Source organism: Hippocampus guttulatus, chromosome 13, assembly GCF_054856545.1.
Source record: "Hippocampus guttulatus isolate MCC_2025c chromosome 13, RoL_Hgut_1.0, whole genome shotgun sequence".
Lineage (NCBI taxonomy): Eukaryota > Metazoa > Chordata > Actinopteri > Syngnathiformes > Syngnathidae > Hippocampus > Hippocampus guttulatus.
Window position 1 is genome coordinate 88,578 of NC_141273.1, and position 15,449 is coordinate 104,026.

Genomic DNA, 15,449 nt, shown 5'->3' on the forward strand with positions numbered 1-15,449 from the left:
CTCACACCACACAAGCACACGAACATGCTCGGCAGCTCCCACCGCGCCCATTGGTCACACCGGGCGACAACCGCCATTGTGATTGGGCGAAAAGCGCGTCAGTCAGATTGCAGGCGGGGTCGGTCCGTGACGTCGTTGGCTCAGCCGGGCTGCGCTCACTGGTTGACTGATTGTTCTTTTTCTTTTTTTTGTATTTGTATTGATGACCACAACTGCTTATTATTTACTACTATTCTATCTTCTACATTTTGGAATTTGAAAAAATGGTTGCGACGGGCGATGGCGCCGATTCCGTTTGGATTTCGACGTACGTCGGTCACACGAAGGCGTGGTCAGGTTGTGACGTCCTCAATCCGGCGGAGAGGCCAGCAGCAAGGAAGAAAAGACGGAAAGGCATTTTGACGCAAACGGGAAGGACGGTTCCTTTTCGCTCGACATTTGTCGCCCCGGAATGAGGACAAACCTGTCCGCGGCGGCGGCCCTGCCCCGTGCCCTCGCCCAGCCGCCGTCCTCGTCGGGCCTCAGAGCTGCTCGCGTTAGCCGCCCGATTAAAACGAGGAACACGATCGCGTCAGTAACCCACATTGTACGTAATCCTACTTGCAATGCTTTGGCGTGCATCATTGCCGCTGGGCGTGGATTTGTCTCGATTCCGCAGGTGTGCCACGGCCGCGGGCGTTCTCACTCGCTGGTCACTTCATTAGGAACACTCTTCATGCTCCTGTCCGTCTGGGCAAAAGGCTGGCTCCAGCCTGGATTGATCGCCTGCCAAGGTGCTGCTCGCCACCATGACAAAAGACGTATTGCGATCGTGTTGCTGCACTGTCAGGACACTTGTTGCCGAGCCACGACCAGACGCACTCAAGCATGTTAACACAAAGTGCACGACCCCTCTCCATTCATCACCAGAACTTATTTGTTCATTTTAATCAGACAAACGGAACGCTCGGTGTTCATGCGAGTCGTATATTTTTAATCCCCCGCCAAGGGCCACTGATACGAGTTCCACACCAATGAGCCGAGATGGGCATTGAGACATCTGGAGATGCATTTGAAAAAGATCCACTCGGTTCAAATTCAAACATTTTATTTGGTTGAGTCCGACTAGTTCGGTTTGTCAACGGCTTTCAAAACTTCCGTTTTGAAAGTACCAATGACAAAGATCAAGTTCAGTCGAGTCTGAATTTTGAGTTGAAGCTTCCTTTTCAGTGTAGCGTTGCTCTCATTCCGGTCATGGGGGAGCGCAAGTTTATTCCAGCAGACCTTTAAGCACGAGACAGGGTACGCCCGGGACTGGTTGCCAGCCAATGACCGTGGACAGCGGGCCAAAAAGCATTCACATGGATGGCCAAGAAAGAATCTTCAATGACAACCAAAGTATTTTTCCGGTCAGAAACGTGGAAAGAATCCGAAAAGCCCACTCAGGGATTCCTGACGACATTGAAAAGAGAAAATAACACAAAGTCAATCTGATCGAATGCAAGTGCCATGCGGAGTTCCTCACAGGTCAATCCTCAGGCCACTACTACTCACTGTGTGGAAAAAAATATCAGCCAGTTATGTGTCACCTTGTGAACGTGCCCAATTTTCTCCACAGTTGAACCATTTTAAAAGTTTGATGGAGTACTGGCAAGTTAAAATACCATTTAAATGTCAGAGTAACTGAAGTACATTTATCTTGCGATGGTGGCCTATTTGTGGATTTGTACTTTTTCACGTGGCTTCCATTTGAGCTCCAAGCCAGACGAATTATCGTTGTCCTCCTCCCGCCCCGGTTTCCACAGCAACAGCTGCGCATCCTCCCCGCCGGTGACCAGCGCCTCCCGGGCCTCGTCCCACACGAAGCACCTGACGGTGGCGGCGTGTCCCCCGCGGAGGCCGGCCAGGAGACGCAGCCCATCGCCGTCGCACTCCATCAGCTGGACGTCACTGGCCTTGTCCCCGCCCACCACCAGCAGCTTGCCCGCCGCCTCCAGCCAGGCTCCGCCCACCAGGTAATCCAAACCCCGGCCGCCCGGCATCGGCTCCAGGCCGCGCACGTCCGGGCAACTGAAGACGGTGAGCGGTCGCTCGGTGTCCAGCTGGCGCAGGTCCCACAGCCGCAGCCCCTCGTCATGGCTGACACACAGGAGGCGGCTGCCGTCGGCCGCCGCCCAGCACACGGACGCCACCGACGAGTCGCCGTTGCAGGTGCAGAGCAGCGCCTCCTCCTCTGAGCCACGCCGCAGGTCAAACACGTTGACCAGTCCGTCGGTGGAGCCCGACGCCAGGCGGTCCTTGTCACGCGGGTGGAAGCGCACCTGCGTGATGTCGTCACTGTGCGACTCGGAGTAGGCGCCCAGCGGGGCCGCGTCTGGCTTCCTGCTGTCCCAGAACACCAACAGACTGTCTTCGTCATCCATCTGAGCCGCGTCGGCGGGCCGGAAACGCACGAGACCGGGAGAAAAATCAACCCACAACGCAGCTAACGCATTTTGCAAAAACTGCGTTGGCACTCATTCGTACGCGGGACCGTCGGACCGTATACCGACCCAAGTGCCGGCGCAGAGCAGCGAGTCGTCGCGGCTCAGGTCGAAGCTGCAGAAGCTGTGCGTCGGGTCGCCACGGAACAGCTGGGCGGCCGCGCCGGGGCGCCGGACGTCCCACGCCCGGACCGTCCCGTCCTCGGATGCCGAGTAGAGGAGGTCGGGCCGCGCGCGAGCAAAGGTCACCCCGCACACGCGGCCGCTGTGCCCGCGATACTCGCCCACCGGACGCAGCGTGACCCGGTCGCGGAGCCGCAGCGCCAGGTCGGAACACGACGCGGCCAAGGCGTCGCCGGCCGGGTGCAGCGCCACGTCCAGGACGTAGACGGGCTCGCCGGGAACGCCGCCGCCACGCGGCGCCGAGCAGCCCGCAAACTTCTTCATGCTCGTCTCGTGGCCCCTGAAAGGCAAGACTTGAAAGCTGAGGCCGAGTTCACAATTGACTTTTGTCGGCCGAATCAAGAGAGATTGCGGCCACAAAGGAAGAACAACGGGCAATAATGCACACAACCTCAAACAAATTGTCAACAAAGATACACAAATGAAAACAAAAAAGACAACAAATATATGATTTTTTTTCAACAATGGATGAAACATACACAGATTTGTTTCATAGTCAATAACGGAAACTAATGTTTGGTTGTCTTTTAAACTTGGGACAATCTCTAAAACGGAACTCGGAAGAAAGTACAAAAAAATAATAAGAATAAAATCGGGATGTTCGATACCAGAGCAAGTATTGAACTCTCGAGTACTACCGATACCACTAAATAAAAAATACCCCCAAAATGTATGACAGATGTGTTCACAAGAGCATGGCATTTTCCCTTAAAATTGCATAAAAGCATTAGCAATTTTCTATTCTTCTCATTTCTACCACCCGATCGTCGATACTAGTACAGTACAGGCAGATAGCTGCACTAGTATCGACTGCCCTCTTGTGGCCGTTTTACAATCAGGAGCTACAAATTCGAAGAAAGAAAAGTCTTCTGGATTTTGTTCAATTTTAAGGAAAAATGCGGAAAAGGAAATGTTATGCGTCATTAGTACTAACAGTAGTGGTATCGGTGTCTACTGAGGCATACAGTACTCCCGCTGGTATCAATCCGGGGGGAAATTTTTTTTAAAAAACATCCCCACAATTAACTCAAGTGTATTTCCAGAGCACTTTAAAACAACCACCGCTGTATACAAAGTGCTGTACATGGAGCAAATATCATGTCGAAAACCCCGAAACAATAAATTCAAAACAAAGACAGCAGAAAGCACAAACAAATCAAGTCCGAGTCAAAAGCCAAAGAATACGAGTGAGTTTTCAGACGAGTTTTCAAGATGGGCAGCGAGGTGGTTTGCCGAATGTTCAATGGGAACAACGAAGTCTACAAATAGGGGTTAAATGATGACCAAAACACCGGAAATACAATATTTACAAATTGAACAACACGTACCGAAATAGTGGCAAATTCAAAGATCAAACACCGGGCGGGGGAAATGACAACAGAAAAAAAAAACGTGATCGCGAGCCAACTGAATTACGTATTCGAGTGACTCGGGTTTAAGACTTCAGAGCACTTGACGTTTTATTTTTGCAGTTCAACTTGAGGCCGAACAAAACGACACACGTGCCCGGTCGCTCATGGGTTCGTCTTGTCGACCCTTCGACAAACGCAGCTTGCTTCTCGCCCGCACAAACTACAACTCACCTTGTGGTCTCTTTTGCACTCGTAAGAAGAAGAAACACCGACGACAAGAGCTCCCGCACAAACCGACCAAGAGGTGTTTTTCGAGGCGTAAAATGCGCACGGAGGGCGAGGGCGAGGTGTCTCCCATTAATCGGAAGTCGGGAAACACGAACGCACAAACGTTCCGCGTTAGAAACAGCGTCAAAAATCAGGATTATGATCAGTACGAATTAATTCAAAAGGCAAAGTGCAGCTCCGGTCGGACGCGAGGTGATTTCAGCGCCGCGTTTGTTCGTAAACGGCTTGGAAAATGAAACGAAAAATCCGGAGGCGAAGAAGAGCGCGGACGTCACTCCCGTCGACCGTTCCGCGCGATTTCATCCAGGTGGCGTCGCGCCTGGACGCTTCGATTTCAAACGCGCGTCTTCATTCGAGGGAGTTGAGCGTCGTCGTCCCGTTGAGTTGGAGAGAATACTCGCTTTTCAATCTTGCAGCAACCACTCGTGACCAGCAGGTGGGAGCAACTCTCATTCGTCCGCGCTTGTCACGCCGGGCAAAAGAACGGATCGATGGATTGATTTTGTCCAATCGGATTTCAGCCTCGCCGTTGCTGGAACCGATCACATTTCAAATTCGCTGGCGCTCGATGACGTCATCCTGTCCTCTGATTGGATCGGTCAGAGCAAAGCTCAACTGCTGAAACATACAAATTCATGCATCCAGTAAACAAGAAAGAGAAGCCGGGGTACATTTTCAACAAAAGGGTAAAAAACGTCAAAATAAAAAGGCGCTGAAAGCAACATTTGCAATTGCCGTCTTGTGTTTTGAATTTGAGATGGTTCTCACGTACCGTCTCGTTTCCGTCTCAAAAGTTACGTTTTTTCATGGCATTTAGATTTCTGCGGATGCAATTTTGTAAGAATAATTACCACCGATTTTTCGCTCTTGTCATTGAACGAACCAAACAGATGCATTTTTTCAAAAACGATTGGGGTTTGTTTGTTGTTTTTGAAAGAGGATGACGAATACCGACCCGTCGTGTCACATTAAAAACAATCCCACCCGATGCACTTGGGACACCGCTCTCAATTTTGACGTGGGCAAAGTCGGAGGCGGCGTGTTGCGTCGCAAGCCAACGACGTTCAGGTGAACTGAAGAAGGGAAATGTTGGGTTGACTGCGAGCGGGGCCATTTTGGAGCGCCCCGTCGTCTCGGGCGTGCGCGACCGGCTCGATGGGGATTTGGAGTGTCACGACAACCGCCTGCCTTCAAGTGCCTCTTCGAGTAAGCGCACGGCAGAGCACGCGCAGGAAGACGGAAGAATGAGAACGTCGGGAAACAGACTCTTCCTTGCGGCACGTCCGAGGACATTTTTATTTCCGCTCGACAGGGATTTGAACAGGGATGTCACGATCACGCGACGGGCAACTCTCACGTCACCGTGAACAATGAATCCAATTTGCAACCACAAAAGTGATCAAATGAATCGACAAATATTTGTGATCTTTGTTTCCAAGTTCCAATTGTCCAATTTCAGTCTCGCGCCAGCCATTTCTGTCGCGCTCCATGAAGGCGGACTGATGAGCAACGCGCTCTTTCAAAAGAAGACATTTTGCCAACTTCTCAGCCGACTTTGAAAAACAACCATCAAGGTCGTTGCCAACCGAGATGGAAACGTGGAACTTTTCATTTGCTTACGCGATGAACCGCGAGAAATCACCGATGCGTGACATCTCACGGGTGGTCCTTCACAGGAAAAAGCAAAGAGGCGGCTCAGTGGTGAGCCCCCCCGCGGCCATCCAAACAAACAAATAACAGACAATGTCACTTGTGTCCGTTTTTGGCTAACATGCAAACGGAAGGCCGGAGCCCCGGAACCCCCCCGGCCCCCCCCCGGAGCTGCGGAACGGAAGCGCGTCTGAAGGAAGGTCGGCCGGCGGACGTCAGGAGAGGCGCAGGAAGCGGAAGAGCAGCGGAGCCAGGAAGAGCACGTTGAAGCCGACGGCGGCGTAGACCAGGTAGCGGTAGGGCAGCTCCAGGCGGGCGTCGCGGCGGGCGCGCCGCAGCTCGCGCTCGGGCACGGCCCAGACGCGGCGCAGCGCCGGGACGGCCAGCGCCTTCATCAGCGCCCGCGTGGCCACCAGCACCAGCACGCCGGCCCCCCAGCGGAGGGCCGCCGCCGCCGCCGGCGGGCCGGCGGCCGCCAGGGCGGGCGGCGCCAGCGGCAGGCGCTCGGGCGGCGGGTCGGGCAGCAGGCCCAGCAGCCGGTTGACGCGCGAGCCCAGCGCCACGCCGGCGCCCGAGCCCAGGATCTGCGCCGTGTCGGCGCGCGACGTGCTCCAGCCGTCCAGCGCGAAGGACAGCAGGCCCAGGCCGGCCGGCACGGCCGCCACCGCCGCCGGCGCGTAGGCGCACGTCAGCACGAAGTCGTCCATGGCGTCTAAGGCCGGCAGCAGGAAGAGCAGGATCAGCGCGCTGTACAGCACGCCCGCCATCACGTCCTGCCCACAGCGCCACAAGCGCAAAGGCGTCAGGAGGGACGCGCCGCGCCGCTTTTCTCCCGCCGGCCCGATTGTCGGCTTCGAGCGGATGGGCCGGAATGTCGGCGCAATAAGAATCGGACGGCGAAAATGCGGCATTTGCAGGGATGCAGCTGTGCCTCGCATGTAATGTGCGTGCGTGCGTGCGTCTTCTTACCAGAAGCGAGTGCATGCCCATGTAGATGCGGCTGACGCACACCAGCAGACACCAGCACACGGCCAACGCCAGGCCCAGAGTCAGCGAGTACTGCCAAACACAACACACGCAACACAACGCCGCTTGACTCGCCGTGCGCAAAGCATGCCGCCCGGGTATCGGGGCGAGCCCGGCGCCGATCGCGGGAGAACGCCCCGCCGAGCCGGGAACACGTGTACGCGCAAGCCGAGCGACGCGCGCGGGCCGACGCGGGACACGTCGAGGTCGAAGTCGAGCGAGGGAGCGTCAGGGAGGTCACCGTCACGTTGCGCCTCGTGTCCCGCGAAGGCCAAAGGTCATCCCGGTCCTGGCGGTCGGGTCCGAGCGGGCCCCCGCGCCGCGAGCGAGAATGCGGGCTCCGCGTTGCGCGAGTCGGTGCCGCGTCTTGGGGCTCCTCGCGCGGGTGACGCCCTCCGGGTCAGCTGCTTTTGCGTCACGCGCGCCGCGCCGGCCGCTTCGAATGTTCAACGAGCAACAGCCGAAGACTTCTCGTGCCGCTTCGTGGCCGCGGGTGCCAACGAGCCGCCCGCGAAGCTCAGCCGGCGCGTACATTTCGCATGCGAGCTCGGCGAGCGCAAGATAAACGTGAGTCGGCGGCGCCCGAGTCGCGCGTTGCGCATGTTCGCTCTTTGCGTCCGTTCGGTGTGACTCGCGCAATCGAGTTCGACGTCAGTTCGCGAGTCGCTCGGTCGCGCGTTCCGTCGGCGGCGGCGGCGGTCCGTTACCTGCCAGCGGCCGCGGGTGAGGAAGAAGAGCGCGAAGGGGATGGCGGTGCCGGACATGGCGTGCGTGGAGGGCATGCCGTACTCGCAGTCGTAGAACATCTCCACCTTGACGACGGGCGGCGAGGCGGGTCGCGACCAGCGCAGCACGTCCTTGGTGCACTGGCCCAGGTACATGACGCACACCCACACCATGATCAGCCGCCGGCTCACCAGCGCGTCCACGTTCCACAGCAGGAAGGGGAAGAAGCTCAAGTAGAAGGGCTCGTTGCCCAGCTCCGCGCCGAACGTGAACAAGTAGTAGAGGAAGCGGTTCTCCACCGCGAACTCTTGGCCCGCGTCGCCCGTCAGCGAGTTGCGGCGCAGCGGCCTGCTCGTCCCGCCGCCGTCGGGCCGACCCGAGAAGGCCCCGCGCACGCCGCAAAGGCGCTGGAAGCGGGCGACCAGGTGGGGGTCCTGCAGGAAGCGGAAGAGCTCGGCCAGGCGGCCGCGGCCGCCCATGTCGCGAGGAGACGCGCTCCGGGCGAGCCTCGGCCTCGCTCGCTCGCTCGCTCGCTGCTCGCTAAGCCCAAAAGTCCGCTTTCGCCGTCTCGGAAGGAACCGGCCGGCCAGCGCCTAAGTCGCAACTTTGGGATCAACTCGCCCGAGTGCGAGCCTCGAGGCCCCGCCCCCTCGCTTCCTTCCGCCTTTCTCGGACGCCTTCCAGGACAGCCGGCAAAAAACAAGTTCTCGCTTCGCTCGGTAACCCGGGCGAGGAAAAACCTCGCACAAAATGGGAGGCCCACAGAAACGCCTCGCGTGAAACACGACCGTCCGGTCGCACGGCGGCCACACTTTGCGGGGCGAGTTACTCGATGTCCGTGAATGCAACGCGGGCTCCGCCCAGCGCTGACAAAGTCCAAAGGCGGCGGCGGCGGCACAATCCAAAGGTCAAAAGGGCATCGACTTACGACGCTGCGGAGGGTCCGCGTCATCAAACGTGCTTGTCGTTTTGGCACCTTTGCCGCTTAGGATGACATAACGTCGGCTCGTAGCCGCCCTCGCAAATGATTACGATTCCCCTTACGAAGCGGCAAAAACCCGTACGACGGCGCACGCGCACGTCACGCTTCATCAATCCGACCGTACGCGGCGATGAAAAAAAAAAAAGATACGATTGAGGAAGACTTTTGCTGGTTTGGCGTGACAGTCGTAGCGATCGACGGCGGCATTGTCGTTGGCTACCGGCAGGTGAGACCGGCTGGAGTTCAGCCAAAATGCTCTTTGCCAGATCGGTTCACAATTGTTTTTTTCTTTCCGTATAAAAGTTGTCATACGCCGTACATGATTTAAAAAAAAAAAAAAACGTACAAGTCGACAGGTATGGGATGATATGAGACGGCCCCATTCCAATCGGTGCGCCCCGATTCTCCAAGGTGCTCTCGCCCCGCCCCTATGGCCATCCCGCCTCCGAGCGCGGTACCCACGAGGCGTTGCGCATTTGAGCAAAATAGCGAGGAAACTGGCAACAAAAAGTCTTTTCGAGCAGGAACAGACTCATGGTTTTATAGCGTACGACATGTGACGCTTTCAAATCATTGACGCGTGAGTGCCGTTGCGTACCGAGATCAAAAGCGTGGGAAGAATGACTTGCTGCGTCCTCTCGAAGAAGAAGAGGAAAGAACTAACACATGGCTGGCGGGGGGGATGATTGGTCCTTGATGCTAAAAGGGAAACGCTCAGAATTGTTCAATGCTATCAGAAGTGACGGCGGCGTGCGATTTTGGAATTGCGGCAAGAAGTCGCTTCGGCAGGCCGCAGAAATCCACGCGATGGCTCAAATGTCGCGCTCCCAAACGAGGACGCCATTTGGAGAAATGACTTGGACACAAGTAGCAGGATGCTTTTCTTCGCTCATCTCTCTCGCAAAGTTGCTCCGAGGCCGTCACGCGGCGAGCTCGTCCAGCCGGCGGACGACGGCGCTCGCCAGGTTCAAGTAGGACAGCGCCTGGACAAAGAGCGAGGGGAAATAACCCAAAGGCTTCCAACGATGGCCGCCCCACGGCCGCGCGGAGGGAAAGGAAAGGAGAAGAAGCACCTCCGGGCTGCCGGGCGAAGACACGACGACGGGCTCGCCCCTGTCGGACGTTTGTCTGATCCGGACGTGAAGAGGGACGTCGCCTGAGACCAGACGCGCAAAGGCGCACCCGTTTACGTCCGCGTTTTGCTCCAAACGAGATCCGTGGGCCGCGTTGGGCGCCGCGCGAGAGGTGGCGATGGATCGGCCGTACCTAATAAAGCGACCCCCAGCGAGTCCGCCAGGCGCCCGGCGCCGTCCGAGCCGAAGATGGCCGTCCGCTGGCCGCACTTGGGGCACTCGAACGTGCTCATGTTTTGCACCAGGCCCAGAACCTGCAAACACGCGGCCGCCCGCGTGGCGTCTCCGTGACGAGCGATACGCGCGGGCGACCCGCCGATGTTGCACAAAATGATCCCGCCCCCGCCCCCGGGCTTTTACCGGCACGTTGACTTTGCGAAACATTTGGGCTCCTCTGCCGGCGTCCAGCAGGGCGATGTCCTGAGGCGTGGTCACGATCACGGCACCTGCGGGCAAGGCGCACGAAAAGCGGCGACGCGGCCCCCGGCGGATTGGCGGCTCGGGAGGATGTGGCCCGGGGTGTGTAGACTTTTAAAAAGGAGAATTGGCGGCCCGTGCTAACCTGCTATGGGGATGCTCTGCGTGATGGTCAGCTGCACGTCGCCTGTGCCGGGAGGCATGTCCACCACCAGATAGTCCAGAGAGCCCCACTCCACCTACACACACACACACACACACACGCACGCACCCCCAAGCGTGCTTATACTGCCTCTAAAACATGCGCGCGCGCGCACGTACTTGTGTGCACACCGGGGTTGAAAATGAAGCCCCAAAGCTCATGCGGGATATGAATTGAGAAAAACAAAAAACACTCGAATTTGAGTTGGCGTTTGCCTTCTAAACGTAGTCTTTGTTTTTTCAAAGCATTTCTTTCCCGCTTGATCTCGGATGACCTCGGTGCACACGCGGGCAGCACATGTGCGCGCGCAGCCAGGAAGGAAGCGGGCCGCGGGAACCTTTCTGAGCAGCTTGTCCAAAGCCGACATGACCATGAGGCCCCTCCACACGATGGGGGCGTCGTCGTCCACCAGGAAGCCCATCGACATGCTGGCGGGACAGGAGAGCGCGTGAGGCGCGACCACCTTTGTTCCCCGGCCAAGGCGAAGTCTTGCCACGCTCGTGTTTCAAAGGAGCGCAGAAACTCAACGCGGCAAACAAACGCTCAATTGGGAGGGGCTCCGAGAAGTCAACGGAGGCGCGGGCGAGCCAAACGGACGCAATTCCGCCCGACTCGGCGGCCGGGCCCGCACGTCGCAGCCGCGCCGACTGCGCGCTGTGAAACGCGACCGGCTCAATGGCAAAAGGTATGCGGAGCTGCGCTGTCGGCATATTTTCAATCAAATACATCTACTCACCAAGGAACGCCGTAGTTGGTCAGTGGGAGCATGCGATTGTCTGGACGTACAAAAGAAAAAAAAAAATGGTTTGAAAATGAAATCCAAATTTATGCGTATGCGTCCGTGTGCGCGTGTAGATAGACAGGGAGAGCGAGCGAGCGAGCGAGCTCGATAATTTGGAACAGTAGCTGGCTACATAGAGATCGAGAGCTAGCTGGATCCAGTAGCTAGCTAGCTAGCTCCATGGATGTATACAGTAGCTAGCTAGCTACATAGAGACGTAGGTAAGGAAAATAGTTGGCTCGCTAGCTACGTAGACAGACAGCTAGCTAGCTAGCTAGCGAGCCAAGACGGACGGCTGTGTCATTCTTCTGCGTGCCGCCGTATTACCGTCAGTGAGCTGCGGGTTTCCCTTGAGGTTCATCATCTTGGGAAGGGACGGCCCATAGACGTCAGCGTCCAGCAGCCCGACCGCCTTGGACTGAAAGTACAAAAGGCATCAAGGAGAACCGCGCCGAGTGCGTCTGCAACTCTTCCCCACTTGCGCAACATTTTCTGGGCTCCGCTTCGAAGGAACAATGTGCAAAAAGCAAACGACACCGCTCGCGCCACAATTGTAGTCATCTTGTGGCACGAGCATCGATATCTTGCCGTGAACATCTTGAGTCGCCACTTGGAGCTTTCACTTCACGGTTTGTTTTCATCTCGTATCTGCCGTACGCGCCGGCGCTGGAGCGGGAACGGCTTTGAATGGCTTTGTCGCGGGCGGATTCGCTGAACTAGTGACGGTACATTTGTTTCGTTCGCCCTTTTTGGACATTTTCCATCATCTGCGTTTTCCTTTTCGAATCTTTGCGCCGAAAACTGCTTGCTGTACATGGTGGTCCAAAAACAGCCCACTGGGGGTTTTGCCATGAATAATTGGGATTTGGATTACGGCAGTGATCCGAGTAATTCATTTGGGACATCGGTGTATTGCTTATTTACGTATGGATGTTTTTCGGTCCGAAACACCGATAGCGCCGCAGCGGGCATCAATTATTTGCCGGCCGGGCTGGTGGCGATCCATGGCGAGGTGCGGCGGCGGTTTGCGCGCGGCGCCCAGAAGTCCATTCAACTTGACGGGGGGGCTTCCTCACCGGCTGGTTGGCCATCAACGCCAGCGCCAGGTTGACTTTCGAGGAACAAGAGGAAGAGACGTCGGTGCGACGGAGCCGGCGCGCGGCCGGTGAAGACGCGGCGTGGGCGTACCTGCGGTGGTGGACTTCCCCACGCCGCCTTTGCCGGAAGCCACCAGAAGCACCTGGCGGACGCCCGCGATGGCCTTTCGCTTGGGGAGCCCTCGAGCCATCTGCCGCTTCTGACGCTCCGCCAGGGCCTCCGCGTCCAACGCCCTCTACGACAACAAGACGTCAGACAGCCCCCTCGGGTGACCCCCGTCGGCCGCGGCGCCCCTGCCTTGAGATACGCGGGGTGAATTTGTTCCCTGACCTCCCTTGTTTCTGACTTTTGGGTCGAGTGAACGCTGGCGCGTTTCGGCTGCCGCTGCTCAACCCGTATTGTTTTGTGTTTTTTGTTATCGTAAAGTGTCCTTGGGTGTCTTGAAAGGCGCTTATAAATAAAATCTATTATTATTATTATTATTATCACAAATCCGCTTTGAGGGTCCCGACAGCAAAACGGCCCATCTTTTTCTCGAGTTGCTCCAAAACGTTGGCCTCGTTTATTCACACGGGCCTCAAGGACTAAGAAACGCGTCGGAAACGTTGACGCAGAATAACAACACGTGCGCACAAGTATGCTTATCTTGACGAATCCGAATTCAGCCTGTATGACGCAGCAGAATTATCGGACCGATAATCGTCGGCTCGATATTGGAAACAAAAACGTCACTTTGATGGGAGCCACGCTGCAAAATTGGCCCGATATTGCCGAATTAAAATACAGGAAGGCGGAGCCAACCAAAGTCTCCTCAATTCGGAAAACAGAAAGTAGCAAAACAACTCCTAAAGATTGGGGTGGCGGAATACAGTTTTGAAATCCCTCTCCCAACCCGAACCCGGCTCTATCCTGGGTCGTCTCGTGTTTTCCAACCCTTGATTTTTTTCTGCATCCGCTGAACGTTACGTGTTCACTTTGTAGCTAGCACGCCGTCGCAGCCCAAATGTGGAAATGTCGCGTGCCTCGAGTCCATCCCCTTTCGACCGAGTGTAAAGACCGCGCAAAAGCCTAATTTGATCATTGCTCGTCAAACTAGTCTAGCGTCAAAGAACAACCTATCGAACGTTACTTTGGGTTTACATCGTGCCACTTCCGGTGTGGTCGTTATGAAAAACGGCGACTTGACGTCGCTCGGCAAGCCGAACGCAAAGCAAACGGCGTCTGAAGAAACGTCCGAAACTACTTACGTGCCACCGTGTCAAGTGCAAACAGCGAGCAAAGGCGGCTTTTATTTGCGGCCCGCCTCGAAGAACCACCGATGTGGTGGCGCGCGATTTCATGAAACAAGAAATGGCGAAGTGCGCCATGTTTGAGGAGCTGCTCGGGTTGAGCCCTTGAGGCGCGTCAATGTTGCGCGAAACGTTTTCAACAAAACAACAAGAGACGCGCGGTTGGTTTTGGAACGATGACCGTGAAAGAGTAAGCGGAGCAAGCATTTGAAGTATGCGGCCGACGGATATTTCACGCGGCAAAGATCCCGACGACGAAAGACAAGCGCAACTTTGAGCTTCTTCAACTTTGAACATCCGCGGTGACGTCAACGGGAAGTGCGCGCGCCGTACAATTTTGTCCACATTTTCACTTGCCGCTTTTGGAACGAGGCGAAGCGGGCCCACTTTCGATGGCCGACGGCGACGGTTGTGCGACTCCGGTGGCCCGCGCGGTTCTGCAGCAATGTTTGCAGGCGAGGCTGCAGGTGAAGCCGCAGGACGAGCACCAACAAGCTCAATGGGTTCAGGTCAGCGCGACCAATCAATCCCCCCCCCCCTTCCTTGATATCCGAAAAAGTAAAGTGGCTTCCTTTTCATTGAAAACGAAAGTGACTCCCAATTTCTTCCTCGGGGTGGGTTGGAAGGTGCCTCGCTCCACATACGCGGGCCGCCGTCCAACTTCAATTGGACATCCTTACTTGATTCGGGAGGCTTTCCGGCGTGTCGGAAAACACGCTGACCTATTTTGACACGTGTGCTTGCAGATTGAGAGAGGCATGGTGCTCTACGTTTGTTTTTTGAAAGGCGCCACAGAAGACATCCTTCCCAAGATGGGTGAGTTGCTCTCTCAACCGCCAACACCATACCCGTCAACTTTTCGGAGCGCCAACCTGTATAAACTGCCCCAAAAAATCCTTATAACATCCCAAAGCATTTTATATGTCAAAATAACGGCAGAAAAAAACCCACGGAATTTTCAATGATATTTATTGTAGATCTCCATAATACAATGTCTGCTTAATGTCTAATCATCATTCTACTTAGTGGCATTACTGTGTTCAGAGTTGTATTCCTGCGTTACTTTTTTTGGTGAAAAAAACCCCGGAAATGTTCAGAATCCGTATGATTTGTGCGATACGGCCAGATACGTAAGATTCACCACAAAATCCCTATGAACTATGGCTAAACCGTATGAGTTGACAGCTATGCAACACGGACGGCGTGGCGCCCCGATCAAAACCGGAGCGAGCCGCGCGCGACGCCGCAACAGATTCATTGCATTGAAATTCATTTGGAGTGCGCGAGCGTGAAACGGCGCACGCCCGAGAGTTGGGGTCGCGTAACGGTGGAAAAACACACCAGGCGTTATCGGCGGGGGGCGGCGGTCGCATAGAGACTTGCAAGTTGCGAGCCAAAGCGCTAAAAAGAATGTCTTTTTCGATCAAGTTTCCACGCTGCTGAACGTGCGCGTGTGCGAGGCTCCGTCCGGGAAGATGGTCTCGCTGGCCGACCTCCCGGGCAGCCTCCTGGTGGTCCCTCAAGCCACGCTGGGGGGCAAAGCCAAGGGCACGGCCATGCAGTACCACCGCAACGTGGCCAAGGAGGACGCAATGCGACTCTACGCCCGCTTGGTGGATCTGTGCCGGCAGGGAGTGACGGCGGCCGGCGTCGGCGTGCAACACGGCACGTACGGCAACCGGCAGGTCCTCCAGATCCAAACCAACGGACCGTACACGCACCTCATGGAGTTTTGAACGCAACCCCCCCCCCCCCCCCCCCCACCACCACATTGTGTCACCTGATTAAAATGAACGAATCAACCAGATGCGCGTGACCGACTCTTTGCTCCGGGCACGGGCGCCGGCCGCGCTTCACTCA

General features: G+C 56.2%; 4 protein-coding genes and 1 long non-coding RNA gene across 10 annotated transcripts; 2 read left to right on the plus strand and 3 right to left on the minus strand.

Moving 5' to 3' along the window:
• Positions 1 to 42: 42 nt before the first annotated feature.
• On the plus strand, positions 43 to 3,123 carry LOC147195571 (uncharacterized). Its single transcript, XR_015102611.1, has 2 exons — positions 43 to 773; positions 1,785 to 3,123. It is a non-coding gene; the product is annotated as an uncharacterized LOC147195571 (long non-coding RNA).
• Positions 1,071 to 2,909, minus strand: wdr89 (WD repeat domain 89). Its single transcript, XM_086126619.1, has 2 exons — positions 2,532 to 2,909; positions 1,071 to 2,402 (listed from the first exon to the last, which is right to left on the minus strand). Exons 1-2 carry the CDS (start codon positions 2,907 to 2,909, stop codon positions 1,692 to 1,694), a joined length of 1,089 nt encoding a protein of 362 aa, XP_085982745.1. The 3' UTR covers positions 1,071 to 1,691.
• Positions 3,124 to 5,553: 2,430 nt separating the features above from the next.
• Positions 5,554 to 9,029, minus strand: LOC147195573 (sphingosine-1-phosphate phosphatase 1-like). The gene is made up of 3 exons (XM_086126648.1): positions 7,669 to 9,029; positions 6,905 to 6,994; positions 5,554 to 6,708 (listed from the first exon to the last, which is right to left on the minus strand). Exons 1-3 carry the CDS (start codon positions 8,164 to 8,166, stop codon positions 6,151 to 6,153), a joined length of 1,146 nt encoding a protein of 381 aa, XP_085982774.1. The 5' UTR covers positions 8,167 to 9,029; the 3' UTR covers positions 5,554 to 6,150.
• Positions 9,030 to 9,179: 150 nt separating this feature from the next.
• nubpl (nucleotide binding protein-like) lies at positions 9,180 to 14,089 on the minus strand. Of its 6 annotated transcripts, XM_086126642.1 has the most exons (11): positions 13,548 to 13,796; positions 12,391 to 12,535; positions 12,279 to 12,313; positions 11,530 to 11,620; positions 11,158 to 11,197; positions 10,759 to 10,849; positions 10,365 to 10,458; positions 10,163 to 10,248; positions 9,936 to 10,056; positions 9,743 to 9,825; positions 9,444 to 9,652 (listed from the first exon to the last, which is right to left on the minus strand). In XM_086126642.1, exons 1-11 carry the CDS (start codon positions 13,794 to 13,796, stop codon positions 9,590 to 9,592), a joined length of 1,098 nt encoding a protein of 365 aa, XP_085982768.1. In that variant the 3' UTR covers positions 9,444 to 9,589. The 6 variants fall into 6 exon arrangements, with proteins under 6 accessions (XP_085982770.1, XP_085982767.1, XP_085982769.1 ...); XM_086126644.1 differs by lacking the exon at positions 13,548 to 13,796 and adding an exon at positions 13,947 to 14,089 and having other exon boundaries at positions 9,180 to 9,652; positions 9,936 to 10,248; XM_086126641.1 differs by having other exon boundaries at positions 9,180 to 9,652; positions 9,936 to 10,248.
• On the plus strand, positions 13,955 to 15,394 carry dtd2 (D-aminoacyl-tRNA deacylase 2). The gene is made up of 3 exons (XM_086126650.1): positions 13,955 to 14,098; positions 14,336 to 14,405; positions 15,018 to 15,394. The coding sequence occupies exons 1-3, from the start codon at positions 13,982 to 13,984 to the stop codon at positions 15,323 to 15,325; spliced, it is 495 nt and encodes a 164-aa protein (XP_085982776.1). The 5' UTR covers positions 13,955 to 13,981; the 3' UTR covers positions 15,326 to 15,394.
• Positions 15,395 to 15,449: the final 55 nt, after the last annotated feature.